Raw genomic sequence first — 19,113 nt, forward strand, 5'->3', positions numbered from 1 at the left:
ATATCGTCAGGCAAAGTGGCAACATTAGCATTCATGTCATGCCTGGCGAACTACAGTTTCAGATTCAGATTCCAAGCATACAAGATACTTTCCGGCTAAAAAACTTCTGTCATTCAACAAACTGATACTTTAATAGAAAGATAATCATACTTTATCACCTTTGCATTTAATCAAACAAACAAAATGGCAGGAAAACCCATACGAATAGTAAATTAAATAAAATGCCTTAAATATAATTAGGGGGGGGGGGGCAGTAATTGCAAAAATACAGGAGATTCCTTCAGTATCTATACAACTTACATACCCAAATATGCAACAAAATCAATCTTCTTCAGTGTCTTCATCATCATCATCATCATCCATGGCATCATCCTGCTTTTGATCCTCATCATCATGGTCACTAAGCTGAGTTTCTTCATCAGATATCGTTCCACCCTTTGCTTTGGCTATGTTTTCAATGCTAGTGTTGCTACAACTCTCAGTATCTGAGTCAGATGAACCACCATGGTCTTCTCTCTCTTGGTCACAATCATATGCAGAACCTCCAAATTGCTCCCTCAAATCGGGAGCAACAATGCCAATCATCTCACTTAGTGCTTGTCTTTCATTCTCTCTGGCAACTGCAGCATCAGAAGTTGTGTTCTGACTCTCAGCCACTAAGATATTTGAATCATGCAATGCTCCTGAACCTTCATTATTATCTCTGCTTCTTGGAGATTCATTTTCTCCGTGCGTGGAAGGGGCGGTACTGCAAGCCCAACTACCAGCAACTTCAGAAGTTAAGAGGTCCGCTGTTCTGATTAAGCCTCCAGCTTCTGTATCCTCAATGGTCTTTTGAGTGTCTGAAGGATTATTTGATTGTGAGTGATGTAAACCTTCACGAGAAGTTTTTTGAGCATGGTCCTCGGTTTCTTGTACGTTGTTATCATCATCATCAATTTGCATTGTGTCCCCATCTAAACACTTGTTCAAATCAATATTCTGTTCACCCTGATTTACAGGACTTTCAGTTTCAAGAACTCGCTCAGTGCCTACAGCAGCATCTCCCTCCACCATAGTTGCTGTGTCGACACCATCAATATCAGAACCAAAGCCGCCTCTAACACTATGGTCATGATCAGCACTGGTGAATTCTCCCTCCTGTGTATTTTGACATTCTTCACTTCTTATATCACAGTCATGCTTCTCAGTGACACTTGCTTCATTGCTCGACGTTTCAACATGAACTACGTTGAGCCTTTGTGCAGAAGTAGTTGACCCTGCCTTGGCACAATTTTGGCCATGGAATCCATCAACTTCTTTTTCTCTGCCAGAGGTTCCAACAATGACTCCATCCATTTCTACAGAAGTATTCTCATAATTTTCATCATCTTCTAGAGTTCTCTGCATAGACTTCAATTGTTCCTGTTGCTTAGCAAACAATATTTGTATCTCTTCAGTAGTGGAATAAAATGCTCGAAGCTGTGTTTCCCTGCATGACAACACAGAGCTTCAGCTGAAAAATCTAGAAATCTACAATCATTATGAAGAATAAGACAGGAGTGCATGATGCATTACAAAGCAAAACTGTCAGACAACACTTCATATAGTACAATTCAGTAGTACACTAACCAACTGGAACTTGTAACATACTGCTGGAATAAAAAAAATATGAATGACAATACCTACTTATGGGACACCAGGATCTCCCCATTTTCAATTGAAATAACATTGCTGAATAGTGTATATTCAAATCAAAGTAACACAAGTAACCACAGCAGCCCTTCTTTTGTTATAATCACAGCCCTCAAATTAGTCATGAACATGCTTGCATAGACACTCTACAGAGATGCCAACTTTTGATCTTGCACTCAATTATAATAAATGAAGTATGAATAGAAAAAGGTTTATGAGCAACAAATACTCTAAAAACATCTTCTAAGGTTCCTTAAATCCTAATCTTGCCGAACATGACTCTACATCCTTTTTATCCAATTTCCTTTTTAGATCAGTTCAAAAATTAGTTAAGATCCATGAAAGAAATGTTTATAAAACCCTACTATTAGTGCTTCTTTGAAGATTTTATTAGAAAGACTTAGAATCCCTATTTAATTCAATCTACATAAAGAATAATTAGTAATTATTATAACACAAAAATCCAAAGAATGCAACAAACAAGTAGCTGGAAGAAGTAGCAGCTAGGGTGCTGCCCTGTGTCCTCTGATATTCTATGCCAGTATGTGCAGTCTATGTTGGAAATCCTACATACTTTTCAAATTGCAGATGTCCAATGATTATAAACAACAACAAATCAAGCCTTACCGAAGCATAAGTCTTTCCCTGGCACCTTTTAACCTCCGCCTCTCAAAATCAAGATCTCGCATTGCAGCATTTATCTCAAGCTCAAGAACAGAAACTTTAGCCCAAGCTTCTTCTCGAGCTGCCTGCTAACAACATCAACAAATATCTCGGCTTCAAATAAGGAAACTTGACCCCCAGGAAAAGGAGATTAAAAAATGAGGATAAGATATAGAACAAAAAGAGAAAAAAAAACTAATTAGAAAGCCAAGCAGCATATAAATTATAAGTTTTTCTTCATTCTTTGGACCAAGAGCATTAGTCAGTTAAAGTCATGGCATTTGTCATATCAATAACTTCTTCTGCAGTCTTGTCAAAATAACATTAGCATGGCACCTGGATGTAAAGCAGACAAAATTCCCATAAAAACACCTTTGTATCAAAACAAATTTTGTATTCAATGACATGAGATTCTCATATCTACCTTTTCGCTCTCAAGCTCTTTCCTTAATCTTCTTGTTTCCTGTTGTTCAAGTTCTACTTTCTGCTCCATGAGTTAGAATTTATTTTCAGATAGATATCAAGCAAAATATGATTAAGGAATACGATACTCTATGTAAAATTATCAGATTACCTTCATCTCATTTTCAGTGGCAAGCTTCTCTTCATGTACTTGGGTCTCCAATTGGCGAACCTTATTATCAGATGCAACCAATTTTTGCCTGGTATCTTCCTGCAACAGAAAAGGAATTAAGAGGAAAATCTCTATATGAATTCTGAAACTGAAGTGCAAAAATTTTCTTAAGGCTAACAGGAGCAAAAATGGAACAATACCAGTTTGAACCTCAAGGTTTCAACCAGCAGAGACATTTCTCTCTCTGACTCCTACAATATTGAGACAGCATGTGAGCTCCTGAAAGTAGAAAGGGTCAAGTTTCTTACTAATTTAGCATCAAAACTTTCAAACCTGTAGCTTATTTATTGTTTCTTGTAGCTCTCTTTCTCTTCTTAAGGAAGCATCTGAGAGTCGTTTTAATTCCTCCTGAGCCTCAGACTGGGCTCTATGAACAGCAGCTTTTAAATCACCAGCAGCCTTTTCTCGCTCTTCTTTTCGTTGAGTCCGCTCTTCATCCAATTGTTCCTTCAGTTCAGCTATATTTACCTTTTGACTGCATCAGGAAAGAGAATTACTGTACCGTGCAAAATAAATATAAAACATTACAACTTTAAGAATTTAGATTTAGCCATCTGTAACAAATTAGTAGAAAGCAAAAGTCCACACTCCTATGACCATCATATACTAAGTCAGTCAAACTAACTGAGCAAATTACACTCACCATCACTGAACTTAAGCAAAATTACATCCAATGCCCCATCTACTTTAGTCCCTACACAGATCTCCTTAAAATTCAATTTATATACCAAAATAGAACCATGTCCCCTTCCCAATCCCATTAACACAAACCTCCCTTATTTTGTAATGCTCTTCTATAAATTAGGGAGGTCATGTGGGGTCAAAAAATGGAAGGGTCTCAAGTGCAATATTGCTAAAGTTAGGGGGTGTATGTCTAAATGTGTAATTTTCCCAAACAAATTTAAGTGTTCAGTAACTTTTACATAGAAAGACAAGTTCTTAAAATTCGGGCTTAAGGCATAACTCAACCTTCCAAGAAGTTGTAAGGTAAGGACTGCCCAAACCTTATAAGTACTTCTTAGGCTATATAACTAGGCAATGTGGGACTAAACACCCCCTCGCATAATAGATTACCATGACAGGAATAACTGAGGGAAACCATTTCTATACTGTGTATTCTCTTGGCAACATAAAGATCAATCAACAAAGGCTGAAACTACATCAATATGAATCACTTAAGTCTACAATACTTAAAAGAAATATTGAAACAAAATGATATTACTAAGTACAAAAGTATTGAAGATTGAAGAATTAAACCATAAGAATTAAATAATTCATAGTTTCATACCTACTTATTATAGAATTTGCTTCAGCACATGACTGTATAGAAGCACTAAGCCTCTCATCAAGGTCTTCAATGGCATGTTTTTGTTCAGCAGATGCTCTGTTAAGATCCCCTAATTCCTTCTGTTTGAGATCCACCATTTGCTGTAATTCTTTTAATTGATCAAGGTAACATTTTTCAACTGACTCTTTGACTGATTTTAATTCCTACATAATGGATCATAAATTAGGTAAGACATTGTAAATTACAAACTATATGAATAAGTAAGATGAAATCTAGACAAACATTTCTTTGAGAATCAACAAAATTGAAGAGATAGTTGTTGTACATCAAATCTTTATTTTTTTTGAGACAAGGAAAAGTTACAAACTCAGTGACAGATAGAGTATCATGAATACCATTGCTGGGAGGTGTTTAAAAGGGTAAAATAAAATTGAATGATAAAAGTTGAGAGAGAGAAAATGAGAGGTATGTGATGAATTCTGTGTGTTTGAATCACACAACGTAACATATATTTATATGAGAGGTCATTAATACAGGGATAATTAAAAACATTACAAGAATAAACAGTTAATCTAATTATCATAATTACATAACATATAATCTGCCTTTTTTACATTATTTCTAAAATTAAGTATTAAGTTTAAAACATTTTTAGGGGAACCTCAGCTTAATCTAGGTGTTGTCTCTCTAAGTTCAACAATGATTGCGTACACTTTCATGGCGTTCAACAGCTGCACGATTGTCACTACGCAAAGTATCAATTGTAACCACCTGATTCTCCAATTGCTTTCTCAATTCCTGTCAAGAAAATTGGATACAGTTAAAGAACGAAAAAAGTTTACAATGCTCATTAATACTGCAATGCTTCTAAGTTAACACACCATGTTTGATCTTTGAAGACTTCGAAAATCATCTAGAGATATGGGACCCTCAGGAGCACCAATGCCTAAACCTTTCAATCTCTTGTTTTCAGAAACAAAATCCTCTACACATTGAAGATAAGAGGATGAAAGGAAAAAAGAAAGACAAAAGTATTAGAAAGTGAAATAAAAGTAAAAATCAGCATCAATATATAACATAATATATCTTAAACATCTATAAAATGTGAGGTAATTACAAAGAGTACAATCATATGCACTTGAAATTATGAACGTCAGCACACACATGAAACTCCAAATCCACATAATATTAGAAGCTTGATTCCACTTACAAGCATAAATCAGAGAAGAATGCAAGAATGACTAAAAAAAGGTAAATGTATGAGCTGCGGATCATAACACTACCAGCTTTTCGTTTAGCAACTGCATTATCTGGCATGGGGCTGGACACAAGCACCTCTCGATATACAAAAGCAAATGCCAGATCTGCATGATAAGACCAAATTATAATAGTTAGAAAATAGAACAAAACACAGAAGGCAACAGATACTCAAAAGCAGCAATTCCTCGATTTCATTAAAAATAATTACAGTAGTTGTCCAACTTTAAAATAAATGTTCAGAAACAAAAGGAAAAGTAACAGAAGTCTTCTTAGTACAATAAAAAAAATATTTTATATAGGATAATGCTTTATTTTATTTATTTTACAAATAACAGCAAAATCATAAAAAAGAAAGGATAGATAAGTAATTTCAGTAATATTAACTTTCCCAAAGCCAATTTACGACAAAACAATTTAATATTTTTATAACACTTTTCAAAGTTAAAGGAAATTAAAAGAACAGATAAAGGGAAATAGTGATGAGAACCAAAGCATTGACCAGTAAAACAAAACTGCAACAGCGGTGAGAAAAGGTGGAATAGGAATAAAAGAAAAATTGAAATATTAAGCCCTTATAAGGAATTCAAATTACCATACCATGCTGCGGAGGAGCAGCAAATGATATAATATCACCATGGCAGACTTTCACAGCAGCACCATTCTTTTTCAATTTCTCCCAGTTAAGGTAAGTTCCATTTGTGCTGAATAAAGTTTTACAAAAATCAGAATATGAAGAAAAATGGAGAAAAAAAACTCTTTACCTCCTCGTAAGTGGGAGGGAAGAGAGGACCCCAAGTTTTAAAAAGAATCCAGAACCTTGTATCTTTCAAGAATATTGATGTGGTATTCTCCATATTTTCATTAGTAACTTTCATCCTGTATATTCGGCAATGATTTGCACTAACAGAATTTGAATCAATCTGGAAACGCACATCCTCTACCAATCGACCAATACGATGCTCATCAGCAGTTAATAAAATGTTAATTCCCTGGTTACAACAATTTAATAAAAAAAAAATTAAAAGAGAAACGAATAGTTTAACAAAAAAATTTGAAGACAAAGGAAATGCAAACACTATTGGTCACAGTGAAAACGAGTAGGAATAAAATACCACACACAATATAATTCCAGCACAATTTCACAGATATTTACAGCTCAAACACAGCACAATTTGATTAGAAGTTTATAAATTCAAAATCTTGGACATTTGTGGGTCTGAGTCATTTACTTAAAATACTACTAATACATTCAATTAAATTATGCTAATCAAAATTTTCCTTAACATGTGCTTTGGATGATCAGTAGTAATATTTTAGTTGAATATTGTACAAAAGCAACCAAGTGCCACCCTCATCTAGTAGGGTCTGGCCGTCTGGGGTGGGAAGATAATACAGATAATACACAGCCTAACTGCTGCAAGTGCAGAGATCGTTTCCATGATTTGTACCCATGACATGACCTCTATGTCATAAGGCACTAAGGCAGCAACCTTACCATTGAGCCAAGGCTCACCCTCATACAGGAGAACCCAGTTTCCACTAAAATTGACAATATATTATATATATGACATCAACAAACAGCTCTTAGTTTAAACAAAACAACAAAAATTTCCTTCTGATAACCTCTGTTTTATCTTTTTCACCACAAAAAATACGGTTTTCAGTGTGGTTGACACAACCAACGCTTTAAAGGACTCAATGAAGATTACATTTACCCAAAAATAATGAACAATAGGGTCAATTCCTCATGACTATTGTTATCAAGTTATCAACATTTTAACCTTACCTTCAACATAATAACCAAAATTTAATAATGGGTCCATTCTACATTCTAAAAGTATAAATTTTATATAAAAAAAAGGGATAAAATGACATTTTAATCCCAAGAGCTAACCTACAATTCAGTCTTTTCATTTAAGAATGGTTTTTCCCGATCCTCCCTTCCTTATAGCACCCTTAAACTCAAAATACTTAATTCAAAATAGAGACAAGACAAGGAAAAAAGGATAAACCTGGTGCCTTTTGCGGGCATTGTTGGAGATAGCAGTGAGAACGCCCCAAACTTGAGGATCGGAGTTGTGAAGAGGCTGCGAGGCGATGTTGGAGGCGACGGAGACAATGCGCGCTCTAGGGCTCAAACTCTGCGAGCAATTGTCACCACCACTGCCAATGTTGCCTCTCGACGCTGTCATCGGAGTTTCCACTTTTGCCTCTTCCATCGCCACTTTCAAAACCCTAATTACCTGAATTTTCCCTCTTCGGTCTTCGCGCGCTTCCACCACTACTGGGAACTGGGAACTGTGAACTGTACTGGTAAGTGTGTGTTCACTTTGATGATGGGTCACGCACTCACTCACGCACGAAAAGAACAACAAACTAACCTTAAGCTTGCATTGGAAGCTTTGGAACTTTTTTTGTCCCCGTCTCTTTTATTAATTGAATAAATCATCATTTATCAATCAATTTTATCCTTAAAAATATTACTCTTTCTTTTACATAATCTTTTAAAATAATAAGACTATGAAGCAAGTGATTGGTAAAAAAATATTAATTTATTGAAATTAAGATTGAATTTTTTCAATAGTACATGAATTTGATGTTTGATAACAATAATTATTAATTAAATTTTAGTTATTTTATGGTTGAATTTTGAATTAGTGAGATCTTTTGTTTCAAGGGTTAAAGAAAATAATAATAATAAACTATGTAAATATTTTTTTTAAAATGTAAATAATCTCTTAAATAAAATCATATATGTTATATCAATCTCCCGAATATTATTCTTTCTCCTAGTGAAGCTTTTTTCCACAATAAAAAAAATGATAAATCGTTCATTAGTCCTTCAACATTAATAAAAATATATGAATTCAAGGATTAAAGTAGATATTCAATATATTTGAGACTAATTATTTAATTTTAGTATTTTAAAATTTATTTAGAAGAGATTAAAGGAGTTTAGCTTAGTTATTTATTTGAGAATGTGGATAAGTGTACTACCTATTTGATTTTTTTTTACAGAAATAAATTTAAGGGTTATGCAACGTGGAGGTTCATGACTCGCAATGATGTGCGTGGTGGTGATGGGCGGCAGTGTGGTGGTGGGTGCAGTGCTGGTGGTGGGTGACGGCAGGGTGTGGTGGTCATGAAGGTTTGGAGGAGAGGTGGTCATGGAGATTTGCTTGGGACAGAAATGGTAAGAAGGGTATATTAAGAATTTTGGGAGTACACCAAACAAAACATGGTGTGTTAAGTAACTGTCCATTCTTATTTGTGTTATTACATGGTTGAGTTAATTGAGACTTTATCTTACCTTAGAGTCATGCTTATAGAAATAAGTAACATTATATAGATTTATTATTTAAAATCATCTACAAGACACGATGTTTGTTAGCGAATATAGAAAACATGCAACTACATAAGGCAATATAGAGCTCTTTGCTTTGAGAAAATGTTAGTTTTTTTCACGTTTAATGAGAAAGTGTTACCTTACTTTCACTTTTTATTTTCAAAAAATTATGAACAAATAACGAAAAAGCTTTTATTATTTTCTTATCTTTATTTTCTGCCACACTTTCTTAATTTCTTACACAAACTTAAAAACAGAAAATAAAAATAGAAAATATTTGCTCCACCTAAACATCCTCTAACGTATGAGTCGTGAAGATCGAAAGAGTAGCTTGTATAGATCCTCCCATATCCACAATTAGGCCTTGTTGTAGTCTATCAAATCCATATATGTAAGTGGCAAACCCCTTTGAATAGAGTTGGTGCGCCATGATCTCCATAGCAATGTTAATCTCTTGACACAATATTTGTCACACAATGTTATTAGTGTGACCATTTGATGCAACTCAACCACCACAAGTAAAAAATAAAGCATGTACTTGATGTGCCACCACGAGTCAGAAAGAAGAAGTGACACCAAAGAAGCCAAGGAAAACGAGCCAAAGAGTGCCATGGCAATGCTTAACTGAGTGGCATATAAGGGAAAACATAGCCATGCCCTGAAGGTCAAGTAGTAGCATAGTATGCCAAACACAGAAGCTTTTGTGGTCAAAGGGTGCAATTGGAACGGGGAAGCTGTGTTCCCTGCACTTTGAACTTGAAGGAAGGACAAGAGTGTTGGCAGTGTGAATGCATAGATTTTGTGGCGTTGTTTGGTGAAGGAATCGTGAGCAAAGTTGCATGTAACTGAGACAGGAGTGCTGAGGTTGAAGGTTTGGTGGTGGACATAGAAGGTGGCTCGCCATTGAGAAGGACCTGTTGCCATAGTCATATGCTATGATATGTATGTATTAAGCTATGATACTAAGCTAAGGAGTTGTGGTCTGTGGATATTCTTTAGTTTCTAACTTTCTATTTATAAGCTTTTTTTTTTATTTGTTTCAAAGGTCAGAAATCACCTATGTTTTTTAACTCATTAGATCAAAGATTAATCTATCTGATTGTTGTTGACCTAAAAAAATTTTACTCATGAAAAGAATCAATGATTATCCTGTTAAACATATAATTTTCTTACATGTGATTGTAACGAAAGTTTACACGCGTTAATCTTATGATTTTTTTGTATGTGTGATTTAAGGGTGTATTGAAAATCTTTAAAGTGATTTTAAATATCATTTTATGAAAATTAACCTGATTAATGTAGTATGAATCTTTAGCAATCTGTTCATAATATTTGAAATTGAAAAGAAGAATATAGAAATAGCAGGTCAACACTTTAGGATCGATCTTTCCGATTTGAGGATTATTTTGTTTTCATAAATAATTACGAAGATGTCAAGTCATTTTCATTTTATTCACTAACTTCAAAGTTTTGTATGAGAAATGGTGAAAACAATTTTTTTCCACAATTTTTATACAAAATTTTGAAAATAGGAAACAAAATAAAAATAATAATATTTTTGTAATTATTTTCGAAAAGCAGAGAATGAAAAAAAATGTTTCCTTAAAGAGCAAAGATGCCTTATGCTCTATTCAATTATCTCATCAGAGTTTGTAATAACTCTCTCTAATGGGTTAGTTATTTTCGATACCAAATGTAAATTGCTTCTCTTTCTTTCTAAGAATTTTACAATAAGGTTTTTTAGTTTTGCATATGAAAGTTTACTTTAGGTTTATCTATCTCAACCCATCTTAATCTAAATTTAAAGTGAGTTCCGGATACAAAGATCTCAAATCAAGAAAATATATACGGGTATCGTATGATGTTAAAGTTTGTGATTCTTGTCTTCAATTAAGTATCATCTTATCAACCATATTATCCATGCATGAATCATAGTATAATAGGGATAACAGTGGAGGATCCGTGTTGACGTTCGAAAATGCCAAAAACATAGATCGCAGAGGAGAATCCAGGTTGAATTTGGATTGTCTGTCTATGTTTTTCAAGATTTAGACGTAGACCCTTTAAAAACGCCTAAAGTTTTGAATGAATCAAGTTATTTAAAATCCAAGAAGGTTTTTAGTATCACTAATTTTTTAGTGGCTGAATCACCCTTCAAGGATCTTCCAAATCGTTCTTTTTCTTTACTTCAATTTAGACTTGGCAAACCTCATCCAACAAAATACACACATCTTTGAAATTACAGATAGATATTGAAATTTTATTAACTGTTTGCCAAAAAATTCTACGATTTGAATTTAATAGAAATTTCGTGTTAAGTTAAACAAATCCTAATCTTCATCATGACATGCCTTTATGATTCTGTTCTGTTGAACTGAGTATGCTACAGATACAGTTTTGTTACTATGTGCATTGAGATCATGACCTTAATTTCGATTTATAATATCAATGTACTTTTTTTCTTTTATAATTGTCCAAGCATTAGTAAGAAAAAACACAAGAGCTCGGATTTTTTATTCTATCATATATTACACAATTACACGATAGATCAAAACTAAATCTAAAATAATTAAGAAATATTGTCCTCAACATAAATATTATTATAAAAAATACTTTTTCCCTCAGCCAAAACATTAAACTTGACAAACAAAATTGCCAACATTTCGTGCACTTAACATCGGCTCCAATATACCTTTAAGAAAAGAAAAAGAAAAAAAAAACCATCGGCTCCAATATGAAAAATATGATATATATTTTGTGTCCAAGGCTAGCATGAATGTATCGGATTTCCATTTACTATAAGAGACTAAATGTTATGTTAATTTGGAAAATCCTCTATATAAAACAGATCCTTGTACTAGTATCTTTTTTTATTTAATCTGTAATATCACATTGAAATATCTGCATAGATCAACCTATGACTATGACCCAGTATCGTTGTCCGAGGCAGTTCAATCGAGAATTTTGTCTGCATGTCAACATTATTACAGTAGACAATGTGGTGCGACAAAATTGTGAATCAAACTAGTTGATGTGACATGGTAAATTTGTTTATAGTTTGTGCAGTAACTTAGCAACAAACAGGTGATTTACTTGAACACGCTTTTGTCAGCAATGGATGTATATGGAGACACATTCTAGCCAGTTTCACAAGGGGAGAAAAACCTTAATGTTGTAATTGACAAAGGGAAAAAGAAAAGAAATAAAAAAAAAAAAAGTGAATTTGATGTAAGTCTTATAACTTCTAACACTATATTTTAATTCAAATATTTTTCTTATTTTCCCCATCTCAGCAAAATCCAACATAAATGTATGACATTGAGACCAAGTAGTGTAAAACACAGTCAAACCTGACATCAGCCTATCGCTTGAGATTGATATTGTACACTGAATCGAGAATTTTCTTTTGCCATGAGAGCAATGTCACAAAAAATAAATTTAAAATCTCTACAAATCAACACCATGCACATCACTTCACAATAGTGAGGAGGCAGCATCAAAATGAAGGTTAAAATGAGGCGAGACCATATGTAATCAGACGATGAAAAGTATGTAAAGTGATGTGTGTGGGCAACCAAGTGTGAACGTAATAGCATTAATCATTGTAAAAAAAATATTACTTTTAGTCTATTATGTTTTAATATTTTTTTTTATTTTAGTGTATCAAATTTGAAAATTATCCTTTTGTTTTTTATATTTATAAGATTTCAATTGATCTTTTTTTTTTCATTTTCAATAAAAACGTTAATATTCTGATAATGTTTTAAATTTTGATGGAATATAAATATAAGTAAAATAATGACAACTAAAATAATTAATTGTATCAAAATTTAAAACATTAACAAAACACTAATGCTTTGAGACCTAATGCCTAGTAAAATAGAGTCGAAGAGACCAGACTTCCAACAAATACCCACACAGTGAAAAATAAAATCAAATAATACAGTATCAGTGTCAAGTGCACTTGGTCATTTGCTGTGTTCATTTTTGGCAGAGCACAAAGTGTGGGAACGCTGTACGATAGCTGTTTTGATTCTACCTGTATTAATGTTGCTTTGGAAAACAATATTTTCTCCCCTTCAACATCATCAGCTCATGTAATTTACCATTCAGTTCTTCCCCCATGGCTGCTCCCCACCCCTCCTTATTTCTTTCCCTTTTTCCAACCAAAATTACTTGAAACCAAATCAAGAACAATGGATATTTGGAGCGAGCTTGACTTGCACAAAAGAAAATTTTTAATATCTAAACACACTGTCATTGATCTTCTAGGATCTCCCTGTGTACATGCATGCATGATGTGCTGCAGTATTTGTAATTATACCGGTGGAATGGAACTTTACCATCAAGTGATGAATTACAACAGGAACAGTAAATGTCACCTGCTAATCCACATTTAGGTTCTGACATGCTAGCTGCAGTGATTGCACTATTAGCTTGAATTTTGAGGGCGGCTATTCTCCTCTCTGCAGCAGCTGCTCTCTTTTCTCTTTCAGCAGCCTGTGCCATTCTTATTTGGTCCTGTTTGAAAAAATTTAAATATTAAACAGTCCAATTACAGTTAGCAGTTAAGAGTGGAAAAGATTCAGAAAGAGTTACATAATCTCATAGGTGTAGCATGATTTCAACACATCATTAAAGTTTACAAAAGACATGGCCAGATTTTCAGCAAGCAAAAAATCAGTATCTAACCTCTTTGGATAATTGCACACCACTTTTTAGTTGAGATTGTCCCTTAATCGATGTTGAAGCAGTTACTTGCTTCTCTATAGTTTTGGAATCATTCTTAGGCAAGGTGGCTTCAACCTGAACACCGCATTCAAGGTTCCTCAGAAAAATATTTTTGACCACGGTCCACAAGAATGATGAATAATGAATAAGAAAAGTATGTGTGTAGATATATATTTATATGATTGGAAAAGCAAAATATGAAAAACCAAAGCTTATCAATGAAAATTCTTCAGAAAAAAGTGTAGCTGGCTGAGGTATTGGTCTAGGACTGAAACCACAAGCAACAGAATAAAGCACGACAAAAAATCCTCACAAACTGGTGAAGTACAAGTTTTCCTTTCCTTTTCATAATTCACAGAAAGCTCATTTGTTCATGCACACTTTCCCAAGACTCGATCACAAGCTAATTGTGTGACAAGTCCCAACTAATAAATTGAAATCACAATGATTAAAGTCTGTAAATGTTATGAAACTATGAATTAAATAACATTTTATAAACCAAGGTAAAATGCTTTCAGAAACAAGTCCCAAAAAATGAGGTCATCATATAACATGAGATTGAATTATTGAAACCAATTAAGATGTACCTGAGCCTTCTTTTCTTTTGCTTTACGCAATTTCTTTAATTCTTTTGCTCTAGCTTTTCTCTTAGCATCTTTTTCTGCCTGTACTAGCATAAAAAGAGGTAATCATTAAATAGAGATGGAACTTCTTAGATTTGATCATCAAAAGTCAAAATTTTAAGATCATTAGAGCGAACAATCATTTAGATTTTAAATCATAATTCAAAACTTGTTTTAACAAGTAGCAGAATCACCTGCTTAGCAGCTTGTGATTCTTCCATTTCTTTGGTCAATGCACTGGGCACTTTTGCAGCTTGCCAATCCCATTTGTCAAGATTTGATGCCATAAACCTTCTGAAAGTATCCCTCACTTCTTTGTCATGTGCCAACATATACGGGGTCCTCCCCCTTTCATCTTTGATGCAAGGATCCAAACCCTTTTCCAAGAACTCTAAAACCTTTAGAGAGTCACCCGATTGTGCTGCCTGATGTAAAGGAGTTGATTTACCAAATAGCTCATCCTCACTTTCTCCATTACTCAAAATTGGGAGTTCATCATTTTGTTTACTTGAACAAGCTTCAGCTTTATTTTTGTCATCCAACTCAGCCATGTCCCCCTTGCTTAAGGTTGGACTGACATTTATTTTAGAAATGTGAATTGATACCGAATCCTCTTGGTTTCTTTGCAAAACTTCCTTCTCATCGCCTTCATGGGTTACCTGGGTCAACTGGCTATATACACGTTTTGCTTCCCTGAAAGTAGGCCTCCGAACAGTCAAAGCAATATTTCTAATATCACATTGCTGATTGGTAAAGTATGATCTCTCTCCATCATAAAGAAGTTGACGACTACTTGATGGTGCATGTATAAAAATGCTATTGGAAGCATCAAAATAAGGTTTCCAAGCAGCAAACAGTTCATGAACTTCCTAAAATATTGGCAGGCAAATAGTCAAGTCCAGATTTAAATATTGGTGTGCACAAATGCACATGCACTCAGTCTCACACAAACAAAGAAGACACTAAGTAAGAAAACATTTTCCACATCTCCATGTGTGTTTGAGAATGAATAATTAAGTAAGAACTGGAAGAATAACTGTTGTAACAATCGATTTGTCAAAATTCATGACCAATTATAAGAACCCATTGATTTAAGAAAATGTTTTCTATTCTTACTTCCTGCTTTCACAAATAATTACAAAAATGTAACCTTGTTTTTATTGCATTTCCTATTTTCAAAGATTCATACCAAAAAGGATGAAAACAAGATTTTGATGTTCTCACTATTTGCCGTACAAAAGCGCAAACAAGGTGACATATTTTGTAATTATTTGTGAAAACATAAAATGTTTACTCAAACCAAGAAAACTGATATGTAAATATAAAAAGAAAAGGATGTTAGTTAGTTAGTTTTAGTCAGCTGCTGTTATTTTATGGCTGTTAGGTAGTTGTCTATAAACAAGGCAGGTTTGTTGTATTTTAGACAGACTGAAATTTCTGGTACAGATAAAGTTAAACATATGATATATGTTCTCGATATAGGAAATAGCACAATAACAGATTATATTGCCCTTGTCCAAATAAATTAATAATAAAAATTCAGTAATTTTCTAAAAATACCTTACTAGACTAATTTCAAGTAATTATAATTTCAAACACACAAGTTCCTACTTCCCACATTATGAAATGAAATAAGAAAAAATAGCACCATTTTCAATTATTTATTAACTTGTATATAACTACCTCCAATTCAAAGACTGCAACACAACAATTGGCTAGCATGGAATTATCAATAAATAAATAAATTGGCTAGCATGAAAATAGAAAACATGACAAGCAAGACAATATAGCTTTGATTTGAACACCTTCTTTAATGCAAGTTCATTATATCGACGAAGTGAAGCCCCAGCAGAATGAGCAGCCCTTCCAGAAGCATCTTTAGACGATTGTTTTTTTCCTGCCTTGGCCCTTACAACATATCTGTATAAGAATGATAAGAACTTATGAATACAAACAAAAATCAAACTCCTTTTACAATTTTTAGCAAATAGAAACTAGCAATAATAAAATGAATAAGAAAATAGTGATACAGGTATTTGGTCAACTGGGAAGTACAATACATGCTTTACTGCCTTAGGAAATAAAACAGGGACAAGGAAATAAAAAGAACTGCTGAAAAATTAATCAACTACTTACAGAAGCTCAAAAACAAATAATACAACATTTCACACATCCTCCCGCAAAAACTAAGTGAAACAGACTAAAAGAACAACATTTGTTTCCATTCAGATAGAACTTATTGCACCTAATCACTTGCTTGTCTATTCCTCATAATAGATAAGCTAAAATGTGAATAACTGAATCAGTAAAAATTGATTCAAAGATATATGGGATTTAATTCAATGTCTCAAGGGAAAAAAAAGATGCGTGTACGAAAGATGTTGTCAACATAATAAGGGTAGTTCCTAACGTAATCCAATACTCTTAGGAATGGGTAGACTGGATTCTTGTGAAATAGTGCTTTTGAGGGAATATACTCTAACAACAAGGGCCGTTACACATACAATTTCACACAAGCTTTACAAGATAGGCTTGCAACATTACATGTCAGGGCAGAATAATCGAGTTTTGACAGCTAATTCTCATGCTTGACTCATCCAGGCAAAAGAAAAAAATTGTGAACAGCCAAAATTGATCCCAAGTCCTAACACAATATTTCCAACAGACTAGAACTCCAATGGGACAATAATTGACACAGATACATGCTTCAAAGATATTCTAATAGTAATCTTTGTGCACAGTTGAATGGTGTATGCATTATGCATAGATTGCTATTCCCCCTCTACACAGTGCCTAAATGAAACTACAATCGTATTCATTTTTATTGAATAATACTCAGAAATACTATAACTATTTTTCTATTGTTCAGTAGCAAGAAGCATATTCTAACCTGTGAAATGTCTTGTGAGCCACAACAGCATCACCATCAAAGACGCAACCTGCAAAGTGTCCACCGGACACAAGCAGAACAATTCTCAAATGGGTATTGTCTCTGGGCTCAGCAGTCAAAGATTTCAACTTCTCAACCACTTCATTCTCTGCCTTTTCATTATCATATAATACATTTTCAGTCACATTCATAATCAAGCACTTCCAGACAGAAACTCTCTGCCCTGTCTGAAGACGGAAGAATAGTTTATGTTTAAAACTTTCGCTCAATTTGTCATGCAATGCACTTTGACTCTGAGACTCGGTTTCACTATCATCGTCACTTTCTGATCCCGATATACTTGACACATCATAGTCTTTGACAAATTCAGATGTTAGAACCTCAAAATCTTCTTCCTTCACAATATTCTTTCCAGCAATTGTCAGCTTCACCTATAATCAATACAACCCCGTTTTAGAAGCTACAGGATAACCACTAGAATCCACCCTCATCCTCATACCACAACCCACATTGTCATTGTGTTAGCATTTAAAACTTACACATAATCATATCAAGCTTCCAAAAAATAAAACAATCAGAATAAGTTTTAGCCCTTTAAAGAAAAATGGGTATTCTAAGTTCACTGCAAACAGGACCACTCGGGAAGGGTTTTTTTTTTTTCTCCAAATAAGAATAAAACAAAATTAAAATTTCGATTTTTTTTTCTTTTTTTAGAGCCTAATTTTCATGCATCATTACAATGAAGATTTTTCTATTCTCAACTAATCAGAAATCATTATATCTTTTAAAGTAGTTATTATGAACGTCATCAAACTTACCATACATGCTAATTAGTTACAATATTAGTGTATTCTAATTAAATTATCTTTCTAAATGCAAAAATGGGTATTCTAAATTTTACGAAAATTCACTGAAAACAGAACTACTCTGGATTGATTGAATCTTACATTGAATCGATGAATGTCGGATTTGAAATGGGAACGCTGGTCCTGAAGGGAATCGAATTGAGTCTTGCAGGTATTGCAGGTCCACCTAGGCGCGGAAACGACGGCGTTTTGAGGGGCATCCAAAACGAAGTCGTCGTTTGAGGATGTTTCGATGATTTGGGTTTGGCCTACGCTGTGGTGGTCGGAAACGGATGAGTGAGGAGAAGGGAGAAGACGACAAGAGTCGAAGAAGTTCGGTGGAACTTCGAAGATCGAACGGTGTCGTTTCTCCTGAGACGACGTCGTCGTGGTGGACTTCGTTGCAGGAAGATTAGTCGCCATAGTGTAGCTGTCGATAGCCAGAGATCCTCCGAACAGCTTCACGATTAAATAATTAACACCCGAATTTATCATATTAAATATTAAATGATGTTTTTAATCTTTTATCTGACGTTGGTTTGATTTTACAATAAAGGAATATCGGCTTTCAGTCTAGTTAGCATGTTTTTTTATTGTGGGTTTAGGTAGAACTGAAAAATAAATCCATTTATTCCCTATTCATTAAATTTATTCACAATAAATTCATCTAATCTATCTATTACACACAAAAAAAAAATGGATGAATCATTCATTTAATTTTATGGATACTTAATGATTCATTCATTAATTTTTAAAATCTAATAAATACTCTAATCAATACTTAATGGATTAAAATTGATTCAAATTAATAATAAAAGAATATATAGGTAATATTCAACCAATGTCAGCTAGAATTTTTTTCAGTTGTAGTTGGTCGGGATAATTTTTTGGTCGATAATATTTTTTGCCTAATACTAATCGAGATTATTTTCACTTGATGTCAACTAACCCTATTTTTGATGGACATCAGTTGATGATATTTTTTAACTGACATCAACAGGGCTATTTTTTAGACGATTTCAACTAGGATTTTTTTTATTGACTTTGCGTAAAACTATTTTTTGACCGATGTTGTCTAAAGTTTTTCTGGCTAACTGCAATTGATGATGTTTTTTAGCCAACGTTGATCAATGTTATTATTCAGGCAATGTTTGTCGGG

The 19,113-nt window shown here is 33.7% G+C and overlaps 2 protein-coding genes across 3 annotated transcripts; both read right to left on the reverse strand.

Moving 5' to 3' along the window:
* Positions 1 to 205: 205 nt before the first annotated feature.
* Positions 206 to 7,928, reverse strand: LOC100807844 (myosin-9). 2 transcript variants are annotated; one of them, XM_006602694.4, is made up of 13 exons: positions 7,532 to 7,928; positions 6,336 to 6,508; positions 6,117 to 6,220; positions 5,543 to 5,623; positions 5,141 to 5,244; positions 4,971 to 5,057; positions 4,260 to 4,462; positions 3,245 to 3,446; positions 3,112 to 3,162; positions 2,912 to 3,010; positions 2,762 to 2,821; positions 2,302 to 2,423; positions 206 to 1,471 (listed from the first exon to the last, which is right to left on the reverse strand). In XM_006602694.4, the coding sequence occupies exons 1-13, from the start codon at positions 7,736 to 7,738 to the stop codon at positions 322 to 324; spliced, it is 2,643 nt and encodes an 880-aa protein (XP_006602757.1). In that variant the 5' UTR covers positions 7,739 to 7,928; the 3' UTR covers positions 206 to 321. The 2 variants fall into 2 exon arrangements, with proteins under 2 accessions (XP_006602757.1, XP_003551633.1); XM_003551585.4 differs by having other exon boundaries at positions 2,302 to 2,426.
* A 4,736-nt stretch (positions 7,929 to 12,664) lies between these two features.
* Positions 12,665 to 18,484, reverse strand: LOC100808912 (ankyrin repeat and zinc finger domain-containing protein 1). Its single transcript, XM_006602695.4, has 7 exons — positions 18,057 to 18,484; positions 17,110 to 17,540; positions 16,025 to 16,139; positions 14,414 to 15,088; positions 14,184 to 14,261; positions 13,558 to 13,671; positions 12,665 to 13,386 (listed from the first exon to the last, which is right to left on the reverse strand). The coding sequence occupies exons 1-7, from the start codon at positions 18,447 to 18,449 to the stop codon at positions 13,123 to 13,125; spliced, it is 2,070 nt and encodes a 689-aa protein (XP_006602758.1). The 5' UTR covers positions 18,450 to 18,484; the 3' UTR covers positions 12,665 to 13,122.
* Between the last annotated feature and the right edge of the window lie 629 nt (positions 18,485 to 19,113).

This window comes from Glycine max, chromosome 18 (assembly GCF_000004515.6).
Source record: "Glycine max cultivar Williams 82 chromosome 18, Glycine_max_v4.0, whole genome shotgun sequence".
In the NCBI taxonomy this organism is placed as follows: Eukaryota; Viridiplantae; Streptophyta; class Magnoliopsida; order Fabales; family Fabaceae; genus Glycine; species Glycine max.